At 34.9% G+C, this 24,963-nt stretch overlaps 2 protein-coding genes across 2 annotated transcripts in view; both read left to right on the forward strand.

Annotated features, from left to right (window-relative positions):
* Positions 1 to 24,963, forward strand: part of LOC138699847 (probable G-protein coupled receptor CG31760) — an 856,195-nt gene that overhangs the window by 549,302 nt on the left and 281,930 nt on the right. Inside the window, exon 5 of the mRNA XM_069826037.1 lies at positions 7,965 to 8,033. Coding sequence (XP_069682138.1) covers positions 7,965 to 8,033 — 69 coding nt within the window. The remainder of the gene's footprint in view (positions 1 to 7,964; positions 8,034 to 24,963) is intronic.
* Positions 18,150 to 24,963, forward strand: part of LOC138699846 (uncharacterized) — an 8,010-nt gene continuing 1,196 nt past the window's right edge. Inside the window, exons 1-2 of the mRNA XM_069826036.1 lie at positions 18,150 to 18,227; positions 23,715 to 24,963. The exon at positions 23,715 to 24,963 is cut by the window's right edge and continues 1,196 nt beyond it. Coding sequence (XP_069682137.1) covers positions 18,162 to 18,227; positions 23,715 to 24,963 — 1,315 coding nt within the window. The 5' untranslated portion in view covers positions 18,150 to 18,161. The remainder of the gene's footprint in view (positions 18,228 to 23,714) is intronic.

The raw sequence follows: 24,963 nt of genomic DNA on the forward strand, positions 1-24,963 counted from the left end.
GGAAGATGTAGGCCTATGTGTTGGGGGGTGTATATAAGAATTATTGGAGTGTTAAATGGCAAGTTGTAGCCGATTTAAGTGAACACCATTTTTTAACGTTTTGGTGGCTACTTCATTCACACACAACCCCCAGAGTGTCTGGAGAACCACACCTGCTGTTGGTCGACGGGTCCATTGGACCTAGCTGGGAGATCGTGTTGATCACCAGCTTTCCCTCCTTAAGCCACTGGAGGACGATTTTAGTGCCATAGCAGGTCAGCACTAGAAACAGAAAAGTAGAAAGAGGAAGAGGGAAAGTGAAATGAACCCCCTAGGCCTCGAATGCTCTAATGCCGTCGGGGTCGAAGAAAGTAAGAGTTGTGTCAGAGGACTGGATAGAAAAGGGTAAAGAGGTCAAATGACTTTATTGTCAAACGCCTGGCATTAGAAAACAATAACAACATATAAGAATTATGATAACACTTGCTGATAAATAATAATGATACATGTTATGCCTGTGTATTCAGCGTAATGCTCTGTAATGTCACTTCTATATATATTACTACTCATTGACCGTTGAGCAAAGCAACATATTACAGTTTCTCCGACAGAACAGCGAATAAATTCGTCTTCCCATTCTGTACAAAACCTTCTGTTCCTGGTAGAGACAGAGGGTTTGTAGAGCGACATAATACCGACACTGCTTACCTTCAGTACGTGAGCGAGACAGAGGGCAATGTACAGGAAACTCCCCTTACTAGTATGAATGTCTTTGATTACACGATGTAATCACGATACCCAGTTTGGTCACCGCTGAGCTGGGGTATTGATTTTGTAATTCGGAGACTTGGGTACACATTCTTCACAATCGTTTTCATATCTCTAATCAATGTCTCAAGATGCCATATTGCATGGCGAAAACGTTAACAATTTTAATAAATAAAATATAAATTTATAACTAAATAATTTACATTAAAATAAGTCATATGATTGAATAATATTTTTCTTTTTGATTTTCGTTTTGATTTGATGTTACTAACTGTTGACAATCGCAAATTCAATAGACACTTTTTCTACCATGTCTATATTAAAACAATGAAAGATAATTTCTTTCCGTGGTCAGCTCACAACTCACCAACATCTGTTTATCACACGGTGTCAAATACATTAGTCTATGTTTGATAGAAACATAGGAAAAATAATTTGGATATTCATATTTGTAGGCGAAAATACTGTTACCAGCTCTATCCAGTACCCTTAAAATTATGTTTATTACATTTATCATGAATGCATACTGACGAAGAATTCACACGAAATGTTAAATCTTTATATATTAGCGTTGCGCAAACCGCTGCTTTCTGCTTTATTTGTTTTTTATTTTTATTTATTTAATTTAGTTTTATTTTATTAATATATTTATTTAATTTAATATATTTGATTTATTTAATTAACTTAATTTATTTAAATTATTTAGCCTAATTTATTTTATTTATTTATTTATCTAATTATTTACTTATTTATTTATTTACTTATTTATTTAATTTAATTTCATTTTATTTTATTCCATTTCATCTTATTTTATTTTATTTTATTTTAATTTATTTTATTTTAACTTAATTTATTTTAATTCAATTTATTTTAATTTAATTAATTTACTTACCAACTTATTTACTTACTTAACAATAGGCAAAATTCTCCTTTTGTGATAGTGTACTAGTAGTGGAAACGCTCCAAAACCAATCGACTGAGGTCTGTTTTTTATTAAACGCTCCGCTGGAGCCTCGTGCTGTAATTTACTCCATTAAAATCTCCAAATAAGGTAGGAAAGAGAGAAGAGAAAGAAATCGGAATTTTTTGCAGGAGTTTCTTTAATTCGAATTCATGAATGCGGACTGGTATTTCAGCAAAAACAGAGTATGCGGAGTCAATAATATGCAAATGGCAACAAACACGTTATGAAAGCAAAGAAAATTACTCGCAGGTCAGAAGAAAGGCCTGGAATGTCTTCGCAATGACAGCAAAGTGTGGGACGATGTTAATGGATTTCGAAAAAAAAAAAATAAGAAAGAAAGAAGAAATGCTCTGTCATCTATATTAAACTTCGAGAAAATAAAAGCATTTAGCACAGTCACAGCTTGAGTTCGGAAGAATAAAAAATGCATTTAGTTACAATCCATTAATTTTGATGCATTTCGACTACTGTTTCTCATTTCAGTGCCAATCAGCCTATGCTCCACCGTAAATGTACGGATTTATATTTTATGTACTAAGTCATACTTTTTTTAGTTGGTTATTTAACGACGCTCTATCAACTACTAGGTTATTTAGCGTCGATAATATTGGTGATAGCGAAATGGTATTTGGCGAGATGAGGCCGAGGATTCGCCATAGATTACCTGGCATTCACCTTACGGTTGGAAATACCTCAGAAAAAAACCCAACTAGGTAATCAGCCCAAGCTGGGATCGAACCCGCGCCCGCACGCAACTTCAGACCGGCAGGCAAGTGCCTTAACCGACTGAGTCACGCCGGTGGCCATTAAATCATACTACTTTTGACCAATAAAACGGTACGAAAGGACGTGTTTCAACCAATCATGGCTGTTTATCGCTACAATTTTATGACTTCCCTAGCATTTGTTTGTTTTTATCACTTTCCTAGTATTTGTTTCTTTGTTTGTCAACATTTCAAAACTGCGAATTCTTGCGATTGTCATTTGTTTCCCTCATAGATAGTCAACTCAAAATGGTGAAGATAACATTAGTGAAATATAATTTTAGCGAGTCAATTAATACCTATTTTATTATATTAGAGTACTTTATTTCTTCTAATCTTTATATAGGTTCACTTTCTTTTATTTTTATCAGCTCCCTATCATGTGTTTCTTTGTTTGTCAACATTTCAAACTGCAAATGCTTTGCGGTACTATAAAACATGCTTTCCGATCGTCATTTGTTTACCGCATAGATAGTCAACTGAAAATGGCAGCTCCGTTCAAACGTTTGGTGAAGCTAACATTAGTGAAATGGAACTTTAATAAGTTAATTAATATTTTATTGTATTAGAGTACTTTATTTCTTCTAATCCTTATATACTTTCTTCTAATCGTGTAATAGTCAATTCAATCCCACTCGAGTTTTGATTTTCTCTAGATAAATCAAAACCTCTAATGAGATAACTGTTGATAGTACATTGTAACTAATGTACTCACCTGTGAGTAATAGCAGTTTAACACTAATTAATAGTTTACTGATGTAGGAACTTCTAACAAACTGCTACTTCCAGACCCAGTAGAAGTACTGTACCTATATTGTAAGTTTAGATTAGTTTGTTGGCGAGCAGCACTACACTCGTCTCAGGCCTGTAGTCGTACTTAAGACACAATGTTCTACAGTAAACAAGTGAACGTATCTTGTTCATTTCAGTGCTTACGAATCATGTAATCTAGGAATGATGTACATTAAATGTAATAATTATGGTAAAAATAATACGTATTTTTGAAGTTAGAAACACAAGTTGGCAAACCACTTCAAGAAATATTAAGACGACTTTCTGTGTGATTTTTTGTGTTACGTGGAATAAACTGATATATGCCTACCTAAAATTGAGAAGTGAAATTCGTATCTGCAGAAAACTTTTCCCGAGATAAAGTAACTAAGTTATTGCAGTATCTAAAGAAGTATTTTTTTTAATTTAACATTTATTTAACATTTAACATTCATTCAAGTTTCAAAAGTTCGTTAGAGACATACTTTGGTTTCTTCGGAGGTTTTCCCCAGCCGTGGGACTGAAGCCGGATGGTCTATGGCGAGTCCTTGGCATCAACCCCTTTGATTTGATTACCCCCTTTGATTTGATTACCTGGTTGGGTTTTTCCGAGGTTTCCCCCACCGCAAAGGCAAATGCCGGGTAATATTTTGGCGAATCCTCGGACCTCATCTCATCTCACTACATCTCGCCAAAATGTAAAAAAATTGTACAAAATTGTAAAAATTGTAGAAAATTACTAAATTGTAAAACTATAAAAATTTGTAAAAATTGTTAATTGTAATATTGTAAAATGTTGACATGTTCCACATCTTAAAGCTTCATTGCTCATGTAAGATCTATGGAATAAAATAAATGAATGATGGAATAAAATGAATGAATGAATGAATGAATGAATGAATGAATGAATGAATGAATGAATGAATGAATGAATGAATGAATGAATGAATGAATGAACTAATAATAGAAATACATCACTATATGGTCCGTCCCAGGGATGTGTGGAGTAGAAAGACGAAACAAGGCCCCTGCGCAAGTGGTAGACTATGTGGGAGCAAGAGGGCTAGCCCTCTTGATGGGAGAGTTAGGGCCAATGATCGCTCTGGGGGAAGGTGTTGGTTGAACGAAGCGAGCAATCGCTTGCGGGGGGGGGGACAGTGTTGCCAATTCAGAATTACATTTACCTTTGCACAAGCTTAAAAAAACCGTTAAACTGTAGTTGAAGAACGCCAGATTTTTCTTAACACATCACTTCCAAATTTGAAATGCAAACTATACAGTTTTAGGAACTGGATAATTTTATAAAAAAATGTAGACTAAATTATGGAAAGTGTGTATCACTTTGTAGACTCTGTGTTCTATGCAAACTCGTATGGACAAATAAATCTGAATATTTTGCATTTAATATTATCACCTTACACCATTTACATCGGGCTTTCCAAATATCACCGGCAACTTCTTCCACCCAATCTTTTAACACATTATGTTTTTTTTTTTTTTTACATCTCTAAACTTTAGTAAGTATGGAGTTTTACGCGGCATGTTTCTTCAAAATTGAATGAAGTAACTCAAGACTATATTAGACACTTCGGAAACAATCACATTCACAATCACACCAGTCGGTTCGAAATCTGATTTCACACTGAACTGGAGATGTGCCTGCCAACAATGAGTTTGGTTTTAAGTTTTAAGTATATCTGTGTTACATAAACTATAATGCCGAATGGCAAATTAAATAATATATCATAATATAAGTTATCATAAACGAAAATAAGGCTAATTCAGTTCATTATGTACTCTTTATGATTTAATTATCAATTCATTTACAAAAGCAATGCGTACATGATTAGACCAAGATTTTGGCAAATGTGGCATACCTTATTTGTACAACGATGGGTGAGGCAGGAAATGGACGTGATTGTACCAAATCGAGTTAACATAAAACATTGATATTTTATATTGGCACAGTGAAAAATTGTGATAATACCATATTAAAGTCTGGTTTGTGGTTAACTAATATTGTTGTCCGCAAGTACATATAAAAACAATTATAATATCTTTACAGAAAAAAAAAAACTTTAAAATATCGTCTCCTTCTGCCGGAGTCATAAAAAACGCCAAATAAATAGCTAGCTGCTGACGGTAAAATTCTGTAGCTGACCATAGTCCAGAAAACACCAGATTAGCTACAAAGCCGTTGACTTGGCAACACTGAAGGGGGGATAATTTCTATCTGTACTCTACTCTATCTTCTACCATTAGCATCTTAACCCTTAGCGGACTCGAGCTGATGCTGCCCTCAGTATACTCCGTTCGCCCCCATATGCGCAAAGTTACTCCATATATATTCCTGGGATGGACCATAGTTACAAAACGTCAGCAAAATACAAGTACTAAAACAAATAGATTAATGAATAAATTAAGTAGACAATTTAAATACATTATAATCTATAAGTAATGTAACTTAATAATTAAAGAAAAAAGACAAATGTTGCCTTCCGAACGAGTAGAGCTCGAGTTCGGAAATTCAGTAGAATAGACGTGTAGTATCCAAAAACAGAAGAAGAAAATATTGTTGTAAGAATTGAAAAGAGCATTGGAAGCAAAGTTTTTCTTGGATTGGTCCGAGAGATGGATTTCATTTTTATCTTAAAATAATTAATATTAGCATTACTAAGATGAGGCAATTTTTGTATGATTTTATTTATAATGTCATCGGTCTAAACTTTCACTCTAGTAGTTTTACGCCTTGCTTCCTTAAACGTTATTCTGCTATTCCATCTAGAGCAGAAGTACTCGCTAGAAATTACAAGAGAGCCGAATATAAGAAACAGTATCTATCAGAAAGCCTCACCAAATTTCACAGTACCCAAACTTGGAAACACGCAGCTTTATTATATTTATGGATAAACACATTCATTACTGATGTCTGTCATTGATTTTTATATTAATAGTTAACTGTTTTATATTATTATTATTATTATTATTATTATTATTATTATTATTATTATTATTATTATTATTATTATTACTACTACATAATTTTAAGCTAACTTACAGTTATGTAGACTACTGCTGTGAAGTTGAAGGTCGAACTCTGTTACTCTCCTGCACAATTTTGTCAGTGCGAGCTGGTTGATTTGTGACATATTCTCAGCAGGTTTTCAAAGTTCACATTGGTGAGACGAGATCTATGTTCACCCTTGATGAACTTTATCTTGCTGAAAGTCATTTCACAAATATACGTTGACCCATAAAGACACAAAATTTTGTATGTACAAGACACCAAGTTTTCGAACTGTTTTTCTGGAACTGTATTCCTGGTAGAGTGTAAGAGAAGGCCCTATGCCAGCGGTGATCAAAGCGGGTTTCCTGTACGTTGCTGTGCGTTTCATTCACGTACTGAAGGCAAGCAGTGGTGATATCATGTCGCTCTACAAATTCTGTCTCTACAAGAAGTAAGAGGTGGTTTCGTAAAGAATGAGAACAAATTCTTTGTTGTTCTGTCGGACAAAATGTAATATGTTTGCTTTGTTCAACGGTTCAATTAGGAGTAAGTTATATACAAATATTAATTGCTACACTGAATAACGTATTATTGTTATTATTATTATTATTATTATTATTATTATTATTATTATTATTATTATTATTATTAACCACTAAGTATGTGTTTCTATCATTCTTCTGTACGTGCATGAATACTGATAATTTTAGATCTTCTCCCTAGAAGAATAAAATTGTTAGGTTTTACTATCTCAATTTTAATCTTCTTAATCTTTAGATGAGGGTAACAATTTATTAGTTATTCATTTAATAATAATATTGTAGAAAAACTGATTCAATATTATGTGGCAACGAACTGTTAAACGTCAGGAATTGACATGTCTTAAATCATAGCCAGGAAGAGAAAGATGACATAAATAAATGTAAGGGAGTCAGCTACCTAATGGGGTTTGAAATATCTCGTGCTCTAGAGCCTTTTAATAGAACAGAATTTATCAAAAGTGTAATGATTAAAATAGCTTAAATAACTTGTACATAAGAAGTTTTAATTTTGAAAAACTACGAATTCCTCGATCAAGTATCGAGAGAAGAATTTAGAAAATTCTTTATTATATTCAAGAGGAAGTTTAAAAAAGGAAGGAAGAAAAATCGTATTTTATTCACTGGCTCTTGATGACAGCAGTGACATTACTGATACAACAAAGCTTGAGATTTTTATCCGCGGGATTGATCAAGATGTTAGTACAGTAACCACCATAATCACTGCAGTTCGAGTTTTGGTCACCGCTGCCCTATGACCTTAACTCTGCCAGTATAAATAAATTATTATTATTATTATTATTATTATTATTATTATTATTATTATTATTATTATTATTATTATTCCAAAACTCTAAAACTGAATTTCCTTTTCGTTTCTCTTGAAAAATACCTTGTAGTTCTGAATCCTGCTGGAGATGAATGAGTTCATTTTTGAGATTTCTAATCTCAGGGGCAAAAATTGACATTATTAGTCATGAATTTACATATGACTTATAAACGAGCTATTGGCTGTGTAAGTATAAGACAGTTAAACGCCTGTATAAGAGTTTTGATTAGTAGGACCGTTAGTATCTATTCAAAATCTTTACAAGACTGAAGACTGTTCGAATCCAAGTCACAAGTTAACTCACCACAACATTTATTAAAGTGAAGCTTGTTTTGTGTTGCAGGTGGTGCGGGCTGCTAGCCCCGTGTTGCTGAGAGTCATAACGCTGGGCGCCTTCTTCATCTACTGCACGGTGAGTGTAACACAAGCTATTTTTTGTTAGTTTCTCATTAGAAGAAGTTGTGTCCACGTTAATGCAATTTTCAGCACTTCTTATACCAGTACTGATTTGGTCAATCTACGACCAGAGATATGGGGACCAGGAACTCGTGGAACATTACATTTCAAGGTCATTCTGCATAGACGCGCAGTAACTTACAGTGGCAGAGAGGGGAAGTGAAAAGTGATTCATAATCAAATTTACTCCACAAAACCATCATTCGTTTCGGTTAGGGTTACCAAACGTCCATATTTGAAGGGTCTGTCCTGCCGTCTATATTTATTTTTGAAGATTTGTTAAATGCCCGTACCTTTTTTTAAGTTCCATTCATCTCATTTTCAATAATTACACTTCAAAACATGTCCGCCAACTTAGCTCTGTTGTTGCTCGTATGCCTCTAGACTAGCCGGCCCGGGTTCGATTCCAGACGGGGTCAGAAGTTTTCAAGTAGAATTTCTACCTTGGGTCTAGGAGAGGTGGCGGTGCATAACATCTAATCACTTGATTGTGCACCAATATGCCTGGGTTAAATCCCAAATCTCTCCGCAGTTCATATGAAGAGAAGGCATATGTCACTGTTGATAGTGATTCGTCCGTCGGACGGGGAGTTAAGCATGACGGCCTCCTTGGTGTTATTCGACAGAAGTAGGCTACGTACCGGCACCGGGTTTCTCCTTCTCCCTTCCTCTTCTTCATCATCATTCTCACCTATTGCCTACACTACGCTTACACGAACACTTACACATACACTCACTCTAATACACGACATAACTCTCCACAGATACGCATCATGTACAGCTTGGCCCTCCGAAGTGGTGTGCAACTTGAAAATCGGTCCTGCCATCTGTCCGCAATATGCAAATGAAGTCGGTAGGCATTGGACACACACATACATTTCAAAACATAATTTTGAACTATGAATAAACCTTTAGGTTTTGGCCCATATATTTTATTCAGAGACTGAACTCTATTCAACGGTTTCTCACTTAGGGTCACTTGTCAGTATTCTCTCCAGAATAAAAGCCACGAATAAATCATCACGCTTCGTTCATAAAATCGGTAGGTCGGCGTGCATGAACAATAACAAGTTCCGCGGCACCATCACTAACGCGAAGTTCAGCCAATTTATTTATTTTTTTTTTCCACCTGGAAATCAGCATCAGTAAAACTGTTAACATATGAAATTATTCTTGCGAGTGTAGTGAAGGCCATTAATTCACTCATCTGTCAGCAAATACTCGTATATGGTGAGTGAAGTAGTTTTTGTCATTACTCCTACATGTAAAATTTAATAAAAAAAAGTTAATATTTTTCATGTATGTTTCTTTATATAGTGCTGGCACTGAAAGCTACAGTACTGTAATTGAATATTTTATCTGTATTTTATTGATTATCTTTTATTGTATAGATAATTTTTATATGCCTACGAGTAATATCAATTTTATAGTTTAAATTTGACTTTTGAATCTAAAAGATCCTAAGGAATAGGATATCTGAAAATGTTTTTGTTTCCGGTTTTTGGTCCGCTTTTTGAACCAGTTTTTCCTGTTTTTTTAGTTGGTTATTTAACGACGCTGTATCAACCACGAGATTATTTAGCGTCGATGAGATTGGTGATAGCGAGGTAGTGTTTGGCGAGATGAGACCGAGGATTCGCCACAGTTTACTTGGAATTCACCTTACGGTTGGGGAAAACCTCGGAAAAAACCCAACCAGGTAATCAGCCCAAGCGGGTATCGAACCCGCGCTCGAGCGCAACTTCAGACGGACAAGCAAGCGCCTTAATCGACTGAGTCACGCCGGTGGCGTTTGTCCTGCTTTTCACTCAAAAGTCTGGTAACCCTTGTTTCGGTTCAGGAGCTTATCAGCAGTGAACCAAACAAATGAATGGATGGCTGGAAGAATGTGGTTTGTTGCTTTATTAAGTTTATAGGAGGAACGTTTGTCCTTGGTGATATGAACACCAGCGGAGCTGCACTAAATTGACTATATACCGTGTTATTCCACTCAAGGTTATTAATACGAAGTGAAAAGAAGAGACTAGAAGCATTTGAAATGTGGATATAGAGAAGGACAGAGCGTGTGAAATGGGCGGACAGAGTAAGAAATGAAACTGTATTGGAAATGACTGGTTGAAGAAGGAATCTTATCAGGAAGAGAGAAAGAAATCGGTAGGGTCACAGGCTGAGAAGAAACTGCCTACTGAAAGATGTACTGGAAGGAATGGTGAACGGGAGAAGTGTTCGGGGCAGAAGAGGATATCGGATGATATATGACATCAAGTTAAATGGATCGTATGCGGAAACTAAGAGGAAGGAAGAAAATAGGAAAGATTGGAGAATTCTGGGATTGAGGTGAAAGACCTGCCATATCGCACAACATTACGTATGTACAGTATGTACTGTACGTAGGCCTATGTAATGTGTGTATGCATGTATTGGCAATGGCTCCTAAAAGTAAATTTTGAGCGTTCTGCAACATCGGTGTCTTTGCCTGCTGATCGGGATTTGCGCTCGGGCGTGGGTTCGATTCTGCTTGGACTGATAACCTAGTTGGATTTTTTCCGAGGTTTTTCCCAAGTGTAAGGCAAATATCAGGTAATCTGTGGCGAATCCTCGGCCTGATCTCGCCAGATACCTTCTATCACCAATTTCATCTACGCTAAATAACCAAGCAGCTGATACAGCTTCGTTAAATAACCAAATAAAAGAAACAGGTTCTAATACTTTGAAAAGTGTCGGTACAACGCAAAATTTGTGAAAAATCTAAATTTTAAAGAACTGATATGTTCTTACTTTAAGTAATCTTTAAGGAAATCATCTTGTAATCAAAGGGAAGTCCGGATGTGCATTTATCTTACTTTTCATGATTTCAATATCTGATACCCCCAAAACGTTCTCTGTATACATACAATGTTCAAAGTATCTGTTACCCGATTTTCCTTTCTTTCCGCCAATTATGACTTGCTTTGTAACACAGTGTAGGCCTATTGACGTAACCCCGCTGAAGGCGACATAGAGCATGGCGTGGCTGTGTACAGGATTTGAGTAAAAGATAAAAATTTGAACTGTTTAAGCCAAATTTTTATGAATATATCGATTGTAATTATTGTCCACTTTGGACTGAAACAATACGCCATAATTGCAAAAAAAAATTCCTATAGGCGAAAAATTAAGCTTTCTATCCATTTTTACAGCTTACAGAGTTTTCCTGTGAATTTCATTGGAAAATTACGCTAAGCATTCAATATTAATAATTGGTACACAGATTATATGAAGTAAATTCTTTTTAAGAATGAACTAAGTTCCTATTTTATAATGTATATATAGGGGCTTTAGACATTACCAATGTTAGTACTTGAATAAGAGGAAGAATTATTAATTAGATTTTGTAAAGCGAGTTAATTCAGGGAGTCCTTTTAACTGTCCAAAAATTACTGCTTTTATAATTGGAGACTGGACATGAAATACACTGTAAGTGTCAATAATTTTGAAAATTAGTTTTGCCAAAATAGAATCTATATCTCTGGTTCAATCCAATAAGAAAAAAGGATAAGTACCATTGTAATTTCATTAAGAACTTAGCTTCTTTCAGACATGTGCAAAATGTATATTATATTACTAGTTGCACAAGGTAGCCCTGTTTCATAAGGTTTTAATCTTTGGCACTGAAGTCTACAGCCTTTTTTAATGTACAGTCTTCAATTATTATATTGTAGACCTATATTCTTTTTTTCGTATTTAAATACGCTATTATAAATACAACTTTTAGCAGCCTTCGAAATTCTGCATATGCCCAACTTAGAAATATTTGAGAAAACAAATATATTCATTCGTAAAAAAAAATGTAGCAATTCGGTAAATTATACAGCTTGTAGAGTTTCATGTGAATTTCATTAGTACTCAGTGGCGGTTCCTCGGAGGAGGGAAGGGAGGAACGTCCTCCTCACATTTTTCTTCTTTTGAAAGTAAATACCAAATGCAATATATGCCTTGAAATTCGAGGAAGATTCGATAATTTTTAAGTTCACAGGTATAAGAAAACCTCGGTTGATCGAGTTTTAAACCACGCGCACTCATGTGCTGCTGAAAAACTGTGAGAAGGATGCGAGATTGTTTGTGTAGAGGAAAGCCAATCCATTCCTCCTTTACTGCAGTTAACACACATAGACAACAGCGCGCTAGCGGCCAGAGAAAGAAGCAGAGTTTTAAAGCAAGTAAATGAACGGATAGGGAAGAGATCCTCCTCTGAATCAGCGCATGGGTGGGAAATAGAAACCGACTGGTTCTTGCAGCAAGCTCGCTACCGCTGCCATCTAACGATGCTGCATTCAACCGAACTAGTCATCTAGGAGGAGACACAATAAAAACAGTTTTAACGCAAAGCTATGAAAGACACCATATAAACTTTTTTTTAATTATAAATCAAAATATATTATTCATTGCACTTTATATAAGCTATATTCATGATTTGAAACTTACGAGGATATCTGAAAGTTGAAGTTGGATTTATATAAAACAAAGAGGAAGTACTTCTAAGTTAGTATCGCATATATTTTGGCCTCTCAAATTCACTTCCATTCATTGTCTACTAGACAGGACAACAGCCAAGTTGTCAGTTTTGTACAAATATTTTAAATTGAAGGTACTGCAAACTACATTGTTTTTAACATAAAAAAATTAATCGGCCACCGGCAGCTTTGAACAATAATGGTAATATGACTTTACAAGAACTGATATTCTTCAAAAGCATGTGATACTGAACTTGTAAAATGTACATATGGCAACACAGACCACGTGGGTAGGTGCAGTGTTCTCGCTTTCCTAACAGATTGTTTCCCATTCCCATTTCCGTAAAACGGTTCCGATTACGTGTTAGTAGCTGGTCTCTTCCAACACGTGTGATGCTGTAGTGTGCATGAAAAATGCTGCGAGGTTGTGAATTTCCTTGTAATTGTTAATTTGCGCAATTATTCAACAATGAATGTAAGTGAAAACATTATATTTTGGACAATTTAGGAAACTCAGTTTACAAAAACAGATTATTGCTATACAAAAGGGAAGGCCAATCCCAACACTATCTGGTCTTACATGTATGCATGTAGGCTAATTTGTAGCATGTTTCATTCAAGAAGGTGTCATTTTGCGCTGTTAACTTCTTTCCTCCTCTTAAGAAATATGCAGGAGCCGCCACTGTTAGCACTATTTCATTAAGCATTGAATATTAAAGATTTTGATACACATATTACATGCAGGGAATTCTTTAAAGAATTAAACGAGTTCCTATTATACAGAGTAAGCCGAAAGTACGTCTAATTTCATTAATTTTAGGGGGTTATTGTTTGAAATATTTTAAACAAAGAGTTTAATACAATTTTGCTAATTTTTGCTTCCTTTTCGAGATATTCATTCATTAATGGTTTTCTGTCTAAGAGAGAGTTTTACTGCAAAAAATGGTTTTATATGAAACATTGCATAGCATGTTTTGGGAAAGCCGTTGATTTAATTCCCAATATGCTGTCACTTTACGACAGCAGTGTATTATGATAATAAAGATTGAAAAAATTTTAGTTTTTTCCTTGAAATTTCTGGATATTTAAAGGACAAAACTAAAATTATTTCAATAATTTATTATCATAATACACTGCTCTATTAAATCGACCGAGCACACTGTATGAAATGTTTAGGCCTAATATGAAACAATTTTTATCTCGAAAAGGAAGCAAAAATGAGCAGAATTGTATTAAACATTTTGCTTGAAATATCTCAAAGAATAACTTCCTAAAATTAACGACATTACTTACGATTCACTCTCTATATTGATATAATTGAGCCACTGGCGGCTTTACGTTTACAGAGGCTCCAAAATGCATTGAGCCGCGTGATGTTGGAATATTGCATTATACGTTACTTTGTTATTTAAAGCTAGTTTCCTGCTGTTGCTTACAATAACTGTTAGGTTTATATTTATGTAGTGTTAAAAGTATCCTGACGTTTCACGTGGTGGTGAAAGAATGTTTTATGATACCGAGTTCCATCATTAACAAATACTGAATCGAAACAGAATTCGAAAGTTTTGTTCCCTGTATGACTTCATAGCTTTGGCAGTAAAATAATAGCAGAAGCGTATTAAAGTAATGTAATAGTGCCTGAATTTAAAATTTAATTTTTTACTGTAATGGAAGTAAATTGAAATATATATTGGAAACCTTATTCCGTGAATACCAACGGATGTATGCGATAGTGGATACAGATTACGAATTTGAGACGGGTCGCTCTCACATTTCATGTTGTGCGATCCACTCATAATTTGGCTACTATTAAATTTTTTCCAATATTCACCCACATAAAATGATACGTAATTTTAATTTACCTGGAACAATGTACGCCGATAAATTACTTCATTTGATCCGTGCTAATTACGCTGCACTGCAGCCCTCGCTTTCGGGGTGCTGCAGAATAAATTCTGTGAATAATTAATATCCACTGGCTAATATTAATCTATTAATATCATTTCTGTCATGTCTGGTATTTGCGTTGCGTTATTTCTGGAAAGAAGGAAAGATGTTTTATTGTTATCATAATTGAGTGGGTCAGTGACTGAACCAACCCGTGTAACACGCGGGCTCGTATCTGAGGATATGTTGACGTCTACGTCATTAGAACATAATGCATGCTTTTCCTTAATGCTAGGCGTTCCTTGAAACAAAGAGAGCTTCACACAGAGATAAGGAACAACATTGGCGAGGAGGCAGGGAGGGGGCAATAAATATCTCGAATGGAATGGAAAACAAATAGCCTATACAAACAAACTGAATACAATATACAGAATGGAAGTAGATATTTTAGCGCACAATGCTGACACTAAACAGGGCATCATTGTGGACCCCACGATACTTTTTGAAGTAGAATGTCATCAGTCAGCCGAGGTCCACCTTGAGAAGAAGTTGATCTATGAGCCTACACTCAACTATTTCAAGCTGAAATATGCCTTAATTCACGTTGAGGTATTCGGCTTGCTCATAGGTGCTCGAGGGACTATACCAGCTTTTTTTCGAAGAATTTCGACGGTAGTTTGCTCTGCCAACATCTCTGAGGGATGACATTGTGATAATTGTGTTAAAAAAATCCTGCCAAATCCTAATTAATCACATGGTGCCACATTAATAGCAATTGTAATTTTTCACACCCTTTTCTTTGTTTCCCTTCTTTAGAATTTAAGAGCTATATTTACATATGTATAATAATTTTTTTGGAGATATACTGAGTCCGTAAGGGCTACCCTCAATGGGGGGCAGTTTAATATTATTATTTATTTAACTGTACAAATTTCACCAACTTGGGCCTATTCCTTGGTTCAATTCAATTCAATTTATTAAGCTATTAGACATACAGTGATAGAAATCGTCAAAAATACAGAAGGGGAAAAAATATACCTACATTTGAAAATACACATTATATGTCATTGAAAACAGTAAAGTTTAATTAGAACAATGAAAAAAAATTTAAAACTCTAAAAATTTATGAAAACACTTCACTCGTAATGTATTATTTGTAACTATATAACTTTATTTATTAAAAAAAAAACAATTTCATATGAATTTATGTTAAACTCATCTACAGAGTAGAAAGGATTAATTGAAAACCAATTATAAAATATACATATTTCTGAAGTTATTGGTTGGTAAATTATAATATTGACTGGGAAGCTTATTATATAATCTCATTTCCATGACAGAAAAATTTGTACTAGTCTTAAGTAATCTACAGTATGGAATATTAATTTGTTCACGATTTCTAATTTCATGATGATGTATATTGGCTATTAATGAGTCATTGTCTATATTACGTCGAGTGAAAAGGACTAGGTCGTATATACTCGAATATAGTAGTAGTAGTAGTAGTAGTAGTAGTAGTAGTAGGTTATTTTACGACGCTTTATCAACATCTTAGGTTATTTAGTGTCTGAATGAGATGAAGGTGATAATGCCGGTGAAATGAGTCCGGGGTCCAGCACCGAAAGTAACCCAGCATTTGTTCATGTTGGGTTGAGGAAAAACCCCGGAAAAAGCCTCAACCAGATAACTTGCCCCGACCGGGAATCGAACCCGGGCCACTTGGTTTCGCAGCCAGACGCGCTAACCGTTACTCCACAGCTGTGGACTATTTGTATATACATTTATGGTTGTTAATATTTGTGATTATATGAAAATTGATCGACATTGTTCAAGATAGTTTGATTGGCAGAATCCTAATGGCTTTATTTTGCAAAATCAAGACACTCCCAATTTTGGTACCATTTCCCAAGAAAATTAAGCATGTCGGATTATTTATCGACTGAAAGAACGAAAAGTAGACACATCTTAAATAATTTTGAGAAACGCAAGTCACTAATTTCTTTAATAAATATATAACTCTTGATAATTCTCTACATATAGGCTATATGTTTTTTCCCAAATGTTAAACTAGAGTCTATGAAAATTCCTAGAAATTTGGTATAGTTTTGTATGTTGTCGTTTTTTCTTAGTTGATTTACGCTAAAAGTTATGTTGATGGTATTTCCTTGATTAAGCAAAAAACCATCAGATTCAAACATAAAACTATCTGCGATAGAATATCCTTGGTTAGAGCATGTAATTCATTCAGAGTAGAGCTAGAACATAAGAATGTAGTGTCATCAGCATACATAATTTTAGATGGAAGGGTAATGTTGAAATGGATTTGAGGGGGATGGGATATGAAATTATGATCAAAGGAGTGAGTGAGGTGAGTGAGTGAGTGAGTGAGTGAGTGAGTGAGTGAGTGAGTGAGTGAGTGAGCGAGTGACAAACGAGGAAATATAGAAATAAGAAAATAAACAGGAATATAACTTAGGCGAAAAAATGGAGTTACAGTACAGTACTTAACAAAAGTTTAAGACCATGAGCAAATTTCATATAATTATTTCCTGGTCCTATATTTTTGTTTCTATTTCCCTCATGAATATTTTGTCAATTATTTGGACTGTGAGATATCTATCGACGCAAAGAAAGTAAAATTATGACATTTAGTTTTCGAGTTATGATTTTAATGAAATATTTTGTTACTGTAAAAAATGCTACATTTATAATTACGGAATAATTTATTCATGCTAAACCAATATGTTTATTGTAGTGATGATTTTTTTCAAGCAATTTGAGAAGTGTGAGAACACATTGGCACCAGAAAGAAAAATTTAAAAAATTTTATTTTCGTTTTATAATTTTTTGCATATTTTTCCAAAATAAGGAAAATAATAGTAGAAATAACGTTAAGTAAAGGCATTCATAGCTTCACTGTGGAATAAGCTAACGTAACCGGACCTACGCCAATCGAAAGTACGAAATCACGTACTTTCGATTGGCGTAGGTCCGGTTACGTTAGCTTATTCCACAGTGAAGCTATGAATGCCTTTACTTAACGTTATTTCTACTATTATTTTCCTTATTTTGGAAAAATATGCAAAAAATTATAAAACGAAAATAAAATTTTTTAAATTTTTCTTTCTGGTACCAATGTGTTCTCACACTTCTCAAATTGCTTGAAAAAAATCATCACTACAATAAACATGTTGGTTTAGCATGAATAAATTATTCCGTAATTATAAATGTAACATTTTTTACAGTAACAAAATATTTCATTAAAATCATAACTCGAAAATTAAATGTCATAACTTTACTTTCTTTGCGTCGATAGATATCTCACAGTCCAAATAATTGACAAAATATTCATGAGGGAAATAGAAACAAAAATATAGGACCAGAAAATAATTATATGAAATTTGCTCATGGTCTTAAACTTTTGTTAAGTACTGTACTTTTAATAAAAGAAACTGTGCATTTTCTTCGAATGGCCCTTCACTGAAGGTACATGTGTAGGCTATCTTATACGGAATGCGATTATAATTCATATTTCCTCTTCCTTACTGAGAATATTTATGCACAACGTTACAGTTATTAATTCCTCTACAGACTGTACTAACCAGTTAACCCGATGACCCGATTGAACTTATGGAATCTTTGCTATATTTTCCCGAGCACTTGAAGGTCACAGCTAAATACAAATGCAACGTTTGAAGCCTTGCATGTGCAGTGGACTCTTCATCATTCTTGAGTCAAGACACAGGAAAACTCTTAAGAACGATCACCAGGTACGCTGTAATAATCGGTGCCTTCCAATGTTGAATTAAGAGGTTTATTGAAGAGAAATTTGCTCTTACGGAAAATTAATCATCTCTCGAAGATGCCTGTAATGCACTACGATTAAAAATTTATTTTTTCCGCCCGTGTAAAATATATTTTTATTTACAAGTACTGTACTAATAGTCACTACTACGCTGACACTGTACTGAAAGTTTGGTCCTTTAAATTTTGTATAAATAGTAAATTTATCACTTGAATGCGATATATAATTAGTACTGAGTTATACAGGGACATCATTTTATTTTTACTAACATTTTTAATATTAACTTGGCTATATTAAAGATCTAGAACCGAAAGCACCGCTTGCTCCCCCTTCCAAGACTGGAGTTCGATGATACTGGCGTAAAATACAAATCACTTTACTAGGTATAGGAGGGAAGAAAAGTAGTTCATCCATTTATGTAAACTAGGAAATATCGCAATTTTGAGTTTGATCATTTGCATTAGGTTTTTGTTTAATCAAAATACAGTACTGTATTAATACTTAGTGTTTTTACTCACGAATTGAGCTATCCATTCGGACGTATTAATTATGCAGTGTACATTGTACTGTTACAGCACATTAGGGTACAATATAGAGAATGAAGTTAAATTGAAAAATAATAATAATAATAATATGGATATTTAAACACATTTTTTAAAATGGTGGCCGTTCATTTCGATACAGGCTTCAGTTCTTCTGTGCATATTATCGCACTATAGACTAATTCCAATTACCAGTTTCGTCCTTCGTACGAGTAACTCTTGTTGAAATAATTCTATACCTACTCTATAAAAGAGTACCTTACGTACTGTAAATTCAATCTTCACTTCTGCCCGATCCGAAAAGATAAAATTACTCAGAAATGCTATCTACTTCCGTTCAAATGGTTTTGTCGCAGGGTCGTGGCAAGGGAGGGGGAAATCACGTGACAGTTAATTACTTAACGAGGCCCTTTTATTTAAGTTATTTTAAATAGTTGTATAATATTACGTAGACGTCCAATTCCTAATAGAAATTATTGTTTTCAGAAAAGAGCTAAGACAGCCCAGCTACTAGACTTTACAGAGGGGCGAACAGGAGCAGGTGGGGGAAATCGGGATGCGACATAGGCAAACGGACGACAGTACCTGTGCGAGAATATGATTCAATATTGAAAGCTCTTTCGTCACTGGAATACGTGAACATATTTCTGGAACGTACTATACTCAGTAACTCAGTACTGCATACTCGGCCTCGGTTCTGTGTGGAGGACGCTTGGAGTTTACTAGTAGAGGGCTGGGAGTGAAGTACATTCAAAAACTCAGGTACAATAAAAATTGAAGTAAAAATAAAATGATGTCCCTGTAGATATCTAGTTGACTAGTTTCGGCTTGGGAGCCATCTTCGGAACTGCTGTGATCCTGATCCTTGCGTCTTCCGGTGTCTTCTCCCCCGGTGGGAGTGCGTTTGTGTTGTATAGTGTGGAGTCAAAGAATGTGTGTATGTTCTGAAATTCAGTTTTGTGTTGAGGATTTGTTGTGAGTGTTTTTGTGTATCTGATTATTTCGTATTGCTCTAGTATGTTTAGATTCTGGTTTTTCTGCTGGCTATGTAGAATTTCCATGTCTGTGTCTATGTTGCTGTAGGTGTTGTTGGCGTTTGTGATCTGTTCTGCGCTTGTGTACGTGTTGTGTGATTTTGTTATGTCTGTAATGTATTCTTTATAACACACAACACTTCCACATACGCAGAAAACATCACAAATGCCAACCACACCTACAACAACATAGACACAGACATGGAAATTCTACATATCCAACTTAAAAACCAGAAACTAAACGCACTAGAGCAATACGAAATATACAGATGTACAAAAATACGCCCACAACAAATCCTCAACACACAACTTGGTATTTGCTGTTTTCAAAGATCCTTTTTGGACACGGTAATATGAATTGCGTCTTGAATGGTTTTAATAAAAAAATGTTTTCCTCAAGGTGTACCGCGAACCGAACGGTTAGAGAGTCCGCATTCCACGCTCGGTAACGCGATTTCGAATCCAGGGAAACCAAATGGATTTAGGTGAATATTCCCATTTCCAGTACCGGTATTCCACCAGTGTTCCCTGCGTTGCTATTTAGTTTGTCTCCCATGGTGCACCGAGGGCAACATTTATGGCGGCAAAAGTACTACTACTTTTAGATGGGGAAGGTTGGGTTAATGACTAGCTACTATTAATGATACATTTAAATAAAAAAGAGGTATTTTTCAGAATTCAGGTACATTCTCACAAAAAATTGTAGCTGTTTTTTTAAGTTCCATAGTGATAACTGGAACATAAGTGATTTTTTTTTTAATTTAGGTCACATAGAACTATACATATATTTGTTTTATACACTTGCATCATTATATAACAGGATTTTATAAACATTTACTTCATGATGTCTTTACTGAACTAATTAGGTTTTGTCCTCAATATTTTCAGATATATTTGTACATAACTCATATATGTCGAGTAAAGAAATAAAAGTGAATGAGGCTTAGAGAAAGAATATATTATTGTTTTATTGGACTCCATAGTCCAATTTTATGATTATATCTGAAACCTAGATATAGTAAATGTTGGTAATTTTGTGATATGAGTAATATTGTGATAGTTCTTTTTGAGAATTTATTACAATTTTACTGAGAGATAGGAAGATCGGTTTTTTGCATCAGCGTATTAAGGGAATGTTCGTGGACAAGTTTCTGCACAAAACCCATCCTTCTCTCTCTCAGTAAAATTGTAATAAATTCTCAAAAAGAACTATCACAATATTACTCGTATCACAGTATTACTAACCTTTACCCTACGTATGAAAGTGAACTTTATTGTTAAAGAAAACTCAAAGATGTTTCACTCAACTTATTTTTCTAATTTTGTTTTCTTTTAATTTATATTTGAATTTAAGAGAATTAGTTTTTGCAAAAAAATGTTCAGCATTAATTTTTAAAACATTTATTTTCATGCAGTTTTCTTAAAACTTATAATTAATCCTTCGCTGAATTCAGACGATAGCGATTTAGTCTACATTGAGTCACTTCCATTTTTCATTTCATATGCCCTCAAAATTCCGGTACCAGTTTCTGCGATATTAGGTCTGAAACGTCTTTCTATGCCTGTGGGGTGAGCCATCTGCGTCTTTCATCCTCAAAACAGGCAGCTCGGAATTTTATTTGGTGAACAGCGTCAGTTGATACTGAACAATTTATTGTCATTTCAGAGACTCGAATGAATAAACTACTTATGATAGGCCATCTTATGTTGATGAATTGTAATAACTTACGAGGGTTGATCCCTAAGCTGTAGCCCTGACCTATTTCTATGTACTTCAACTAAAATTTATATTTCGTGACATAGAAATGACTTAAATGCGGTTATGACAACATGCCAAGTTGCAAATCTGCACATATTCCACGTTGATTCGTAGCAGGTGTTCGAATGGCCGGAGATGGTGCTTCAGTAGATAAATTAACCTGCCTAGCAAAGAGCTATGATTAAATGCCTGCAAAAGAAGGGAATGTCTCCATATCAAATTCACCAAAATATGGCAGGTACCTTGGGAGAATCTACTGTTTCTTGTGGTATAGTAAAAAGATGGTGTCGAACGTTTCAATATAGGAACGTCGTGTGAAGATGAACTTGGTGGTAGCCCTTCGAGAACTGTCACAACACCAGAAAACATCAGTGATGTGCATGATTTAGTGCTGCAAAATCGACGAGTCACCATCAGGGAAATATTAGAGGAAACAGACTTCTCAGACCATAGCGTACACAATATGGTAAACGAACTGAGCATGAAACAAATAACTGCAACGTGAGTGCTTCGAATGTTGACGCAGATGCAAAAACGACAAAGAACAGTGCTCTTCGAGCAGCATTTAATAATTGAAGACTTCGGGTGTAAGTAATGATAACCCAAATATACAAATTGCATACATTTTAATTTTTACTGCAAACACAAGACAATTGTCATATTTTTCCAAGCAGCATAATCTAATATTTGTTAACATACTTACGTAATTATTTAATCAAATCAAAGATAATGTGGCGTATAGGCTATGAACAACCAGAAAACTGTCAATATCAATTTTGAGGATTACCACTATTTACCCCCGAGTCTTCAATTTTAGAGCAAACAAAAACAAATTCTTGAACAATATGTGACTGTGGATGAGGCATGGGTTCACTATTATGACTCTGAAACCAACATTCATAATATGGAGTGGAGAAAAGGGTTCACCGACCCCTTAAAGATTCAAGGTCCAGCCATCAGTGGGCAAGGTTATGTTCTCTGTTTTTCTAGGATGCCCAAGGTGTTATTCTGTCTGACTAATTGCAAAACTGAACCACAATAATAGGCTTTTATTATGTAAATTTAATTGAAAAGTTGAGGAATGTTATCAAAGAGTAACGTCGTGACCAAGACAATACTGCAAGTCACAAGTCCTTAGTTGCAATGGCTGCAATTTCAACACCAGGTTTTGAATTACTGAACCATCCACCCTAATCACAGATCTGACACCCTTCGACTTCAGGATATTCTCAGAACTTAACACCTGCGTGGGAAGAAATTTTGATCCAAAAATGAAGTCATATACTCCTTGAACCATGGCTTGCACAGGCTGGACAACCCTTTTTCCAGAAGTTGTATCGCTGGGAGAAGTGTATCAATCTACTAGGGGACTATGTGGAAAAATGAGAAGATTTTTTTCCAACTATAAGTGTGTCAGGGATACAGCTTAGGGATCATCCCTCTTATTATGTTTGTCTATTTATAGATATTTGAAGTATTAATGATGAAGGTACAACAATTATATAAAACTAGTTCGCTCTGCAATGTATAAATATTCGCCAACATATCCGCAATTTGCGCTAACTCGCCGCAAATTGTCGATTGTAATGGGATACATTCCAAAGTTTCTCAAATAATGCCGAATGATATAAAATCAATAATTAAGAAATTTGTAGGATAGTTCGTGGTTTCTCCATTAAACTTTGCACATTATTATGAGTACAATATGCTTTGTGTGATACTCGAATCCGAAAACTTACTGTTAGTAATTGTATGTCTCAGTCTACTGAGCTAGTGTCTCGGGCACTCTATTGGTTTTTGCACTTCAAATATGAACGTGGGCACTATGTTTACAGAATCCATAATATTAATGTGTAAGATTCCTGAATTACGTACAACGAAGGCACAGTTAACTCAGAAAATACGTGTTAGATACCGGACAATGTAGCTATTTGTCGTTATTGCTTGTATTGAAAGCAATGGCCATCCGCAGTGTTTAATGCATGACCAGTGAGTCGAGCTATTTTAGAATATCAAATATTGATTCAATTCCCACACAGTTCTTGAAAATTGATCTCGCTCATGATACTCATCTTTACAATACTCGCAAAACTAATTAGACATTTCTTACGATGCAGTTGTGCAACATCAGCATGATGGAGCCTCAGCAAGTAGAAGTACCCGCCAGTCCACCTTCTGCGGCTGTCCAAGTACTCTCCCTACAAGTTCTGCAGCATCTTCTGCCCAAGATAACGAATATTCAATCCTGTACTTTACTGATGCAACGGTATGACAGCGAAATGAATCTACTTGAGAAAGCTGAGGAATGTATTCATAACTTAAAAGCAGTTTCCCAACGGATGGACAAACTGCAAGAGGAGACGCGAAATTGCACACTGGAAAAGAAAAATCTACAAGATGAACTCAAGATCCACCACACTGGAGAGAAAGAAGTGGCAGCATCTGAAAATGACGTCAGTGTATTGAACAGTTGTGGGTGTGATATGGGGGAGCAGAGACAGATTAAAAGTAGCAGAATTAGGGAATTGCACTCGGAACATGGGATTTCTAACGAGAAACTACAGGAAACAAAAAATAATGACGGGAAAGAAATGAAGAATTTAATTAAACTATTTGAGAAACAAAGAAAGGAAGGGCTTGCTATTAAAGTAGAATTATTAAACGAAAGGCATCAAGTCATTGATCTAAGAGTCCAGTTAGAGCAAGCAATCCGACGAATGGTTGACCTGGAATTTGACGTAAAATTCTGTAAGAAAGGTTCCATAGATAGCATCCACTTGTATGCATTTGAACAAGTGAATCATCTAAAAAATAAAACAAGGAAATTTGAGGCTGCTGTAGACAATATTCGCACACTGGAGAAAAAAGTTGAAGAAATTCAAGCAAAATTGCAGTGTGGTGACAACACGCTTCAGAAAAGCGTCAGACCTGATTTCATAATTGAATGTAATGGAACTGCTGGAGGAAATAAATTTTGCGTAAAAGAAGGAGAAAGTTTGGAGTGTCTGCTTAAATATACGTTATTTCAAATGTTAGATCTTGGTAAAGAATTAAATACTTCAAAGGAAATTTATCAAGAAATTTCATTTGAACTTGAGGAGGAATTGATCACAGGAGACAATTTTGAAGATCGTATTAATCAACTTAATCTGGACCTGAATAAGTGTAAAATAGATGTTAAAGACCTTGGACACGGAGAAGATCTAAATATTTCCACAAACAATACCGCAGAATGTAATGACGTTAATGAAACATTAATTGCATTATTGGAAGCAAATTTGAAAGCAAAAGAACAGGAAATTTATGAATTGAAAGAAAAATTATCAGAAGAAAATGAATACATTGGACTCTTTGATGTTAATGACG

This window comes from Periplaneta americana, chromosome 5, assembly GCF_040183065.1.
Source record: "Periplaneta americana isolate PAMFEO1 chromosome 5, P.americana_PAMFEO1_priV1, whole genome shotgun sequence".
Taxonomy (NCBI): Eukaryota; Metazoa; Arthropoda; class Insecta; order Blattodea; family Blattidae; genus Periplaneta; species Periplaneta americana.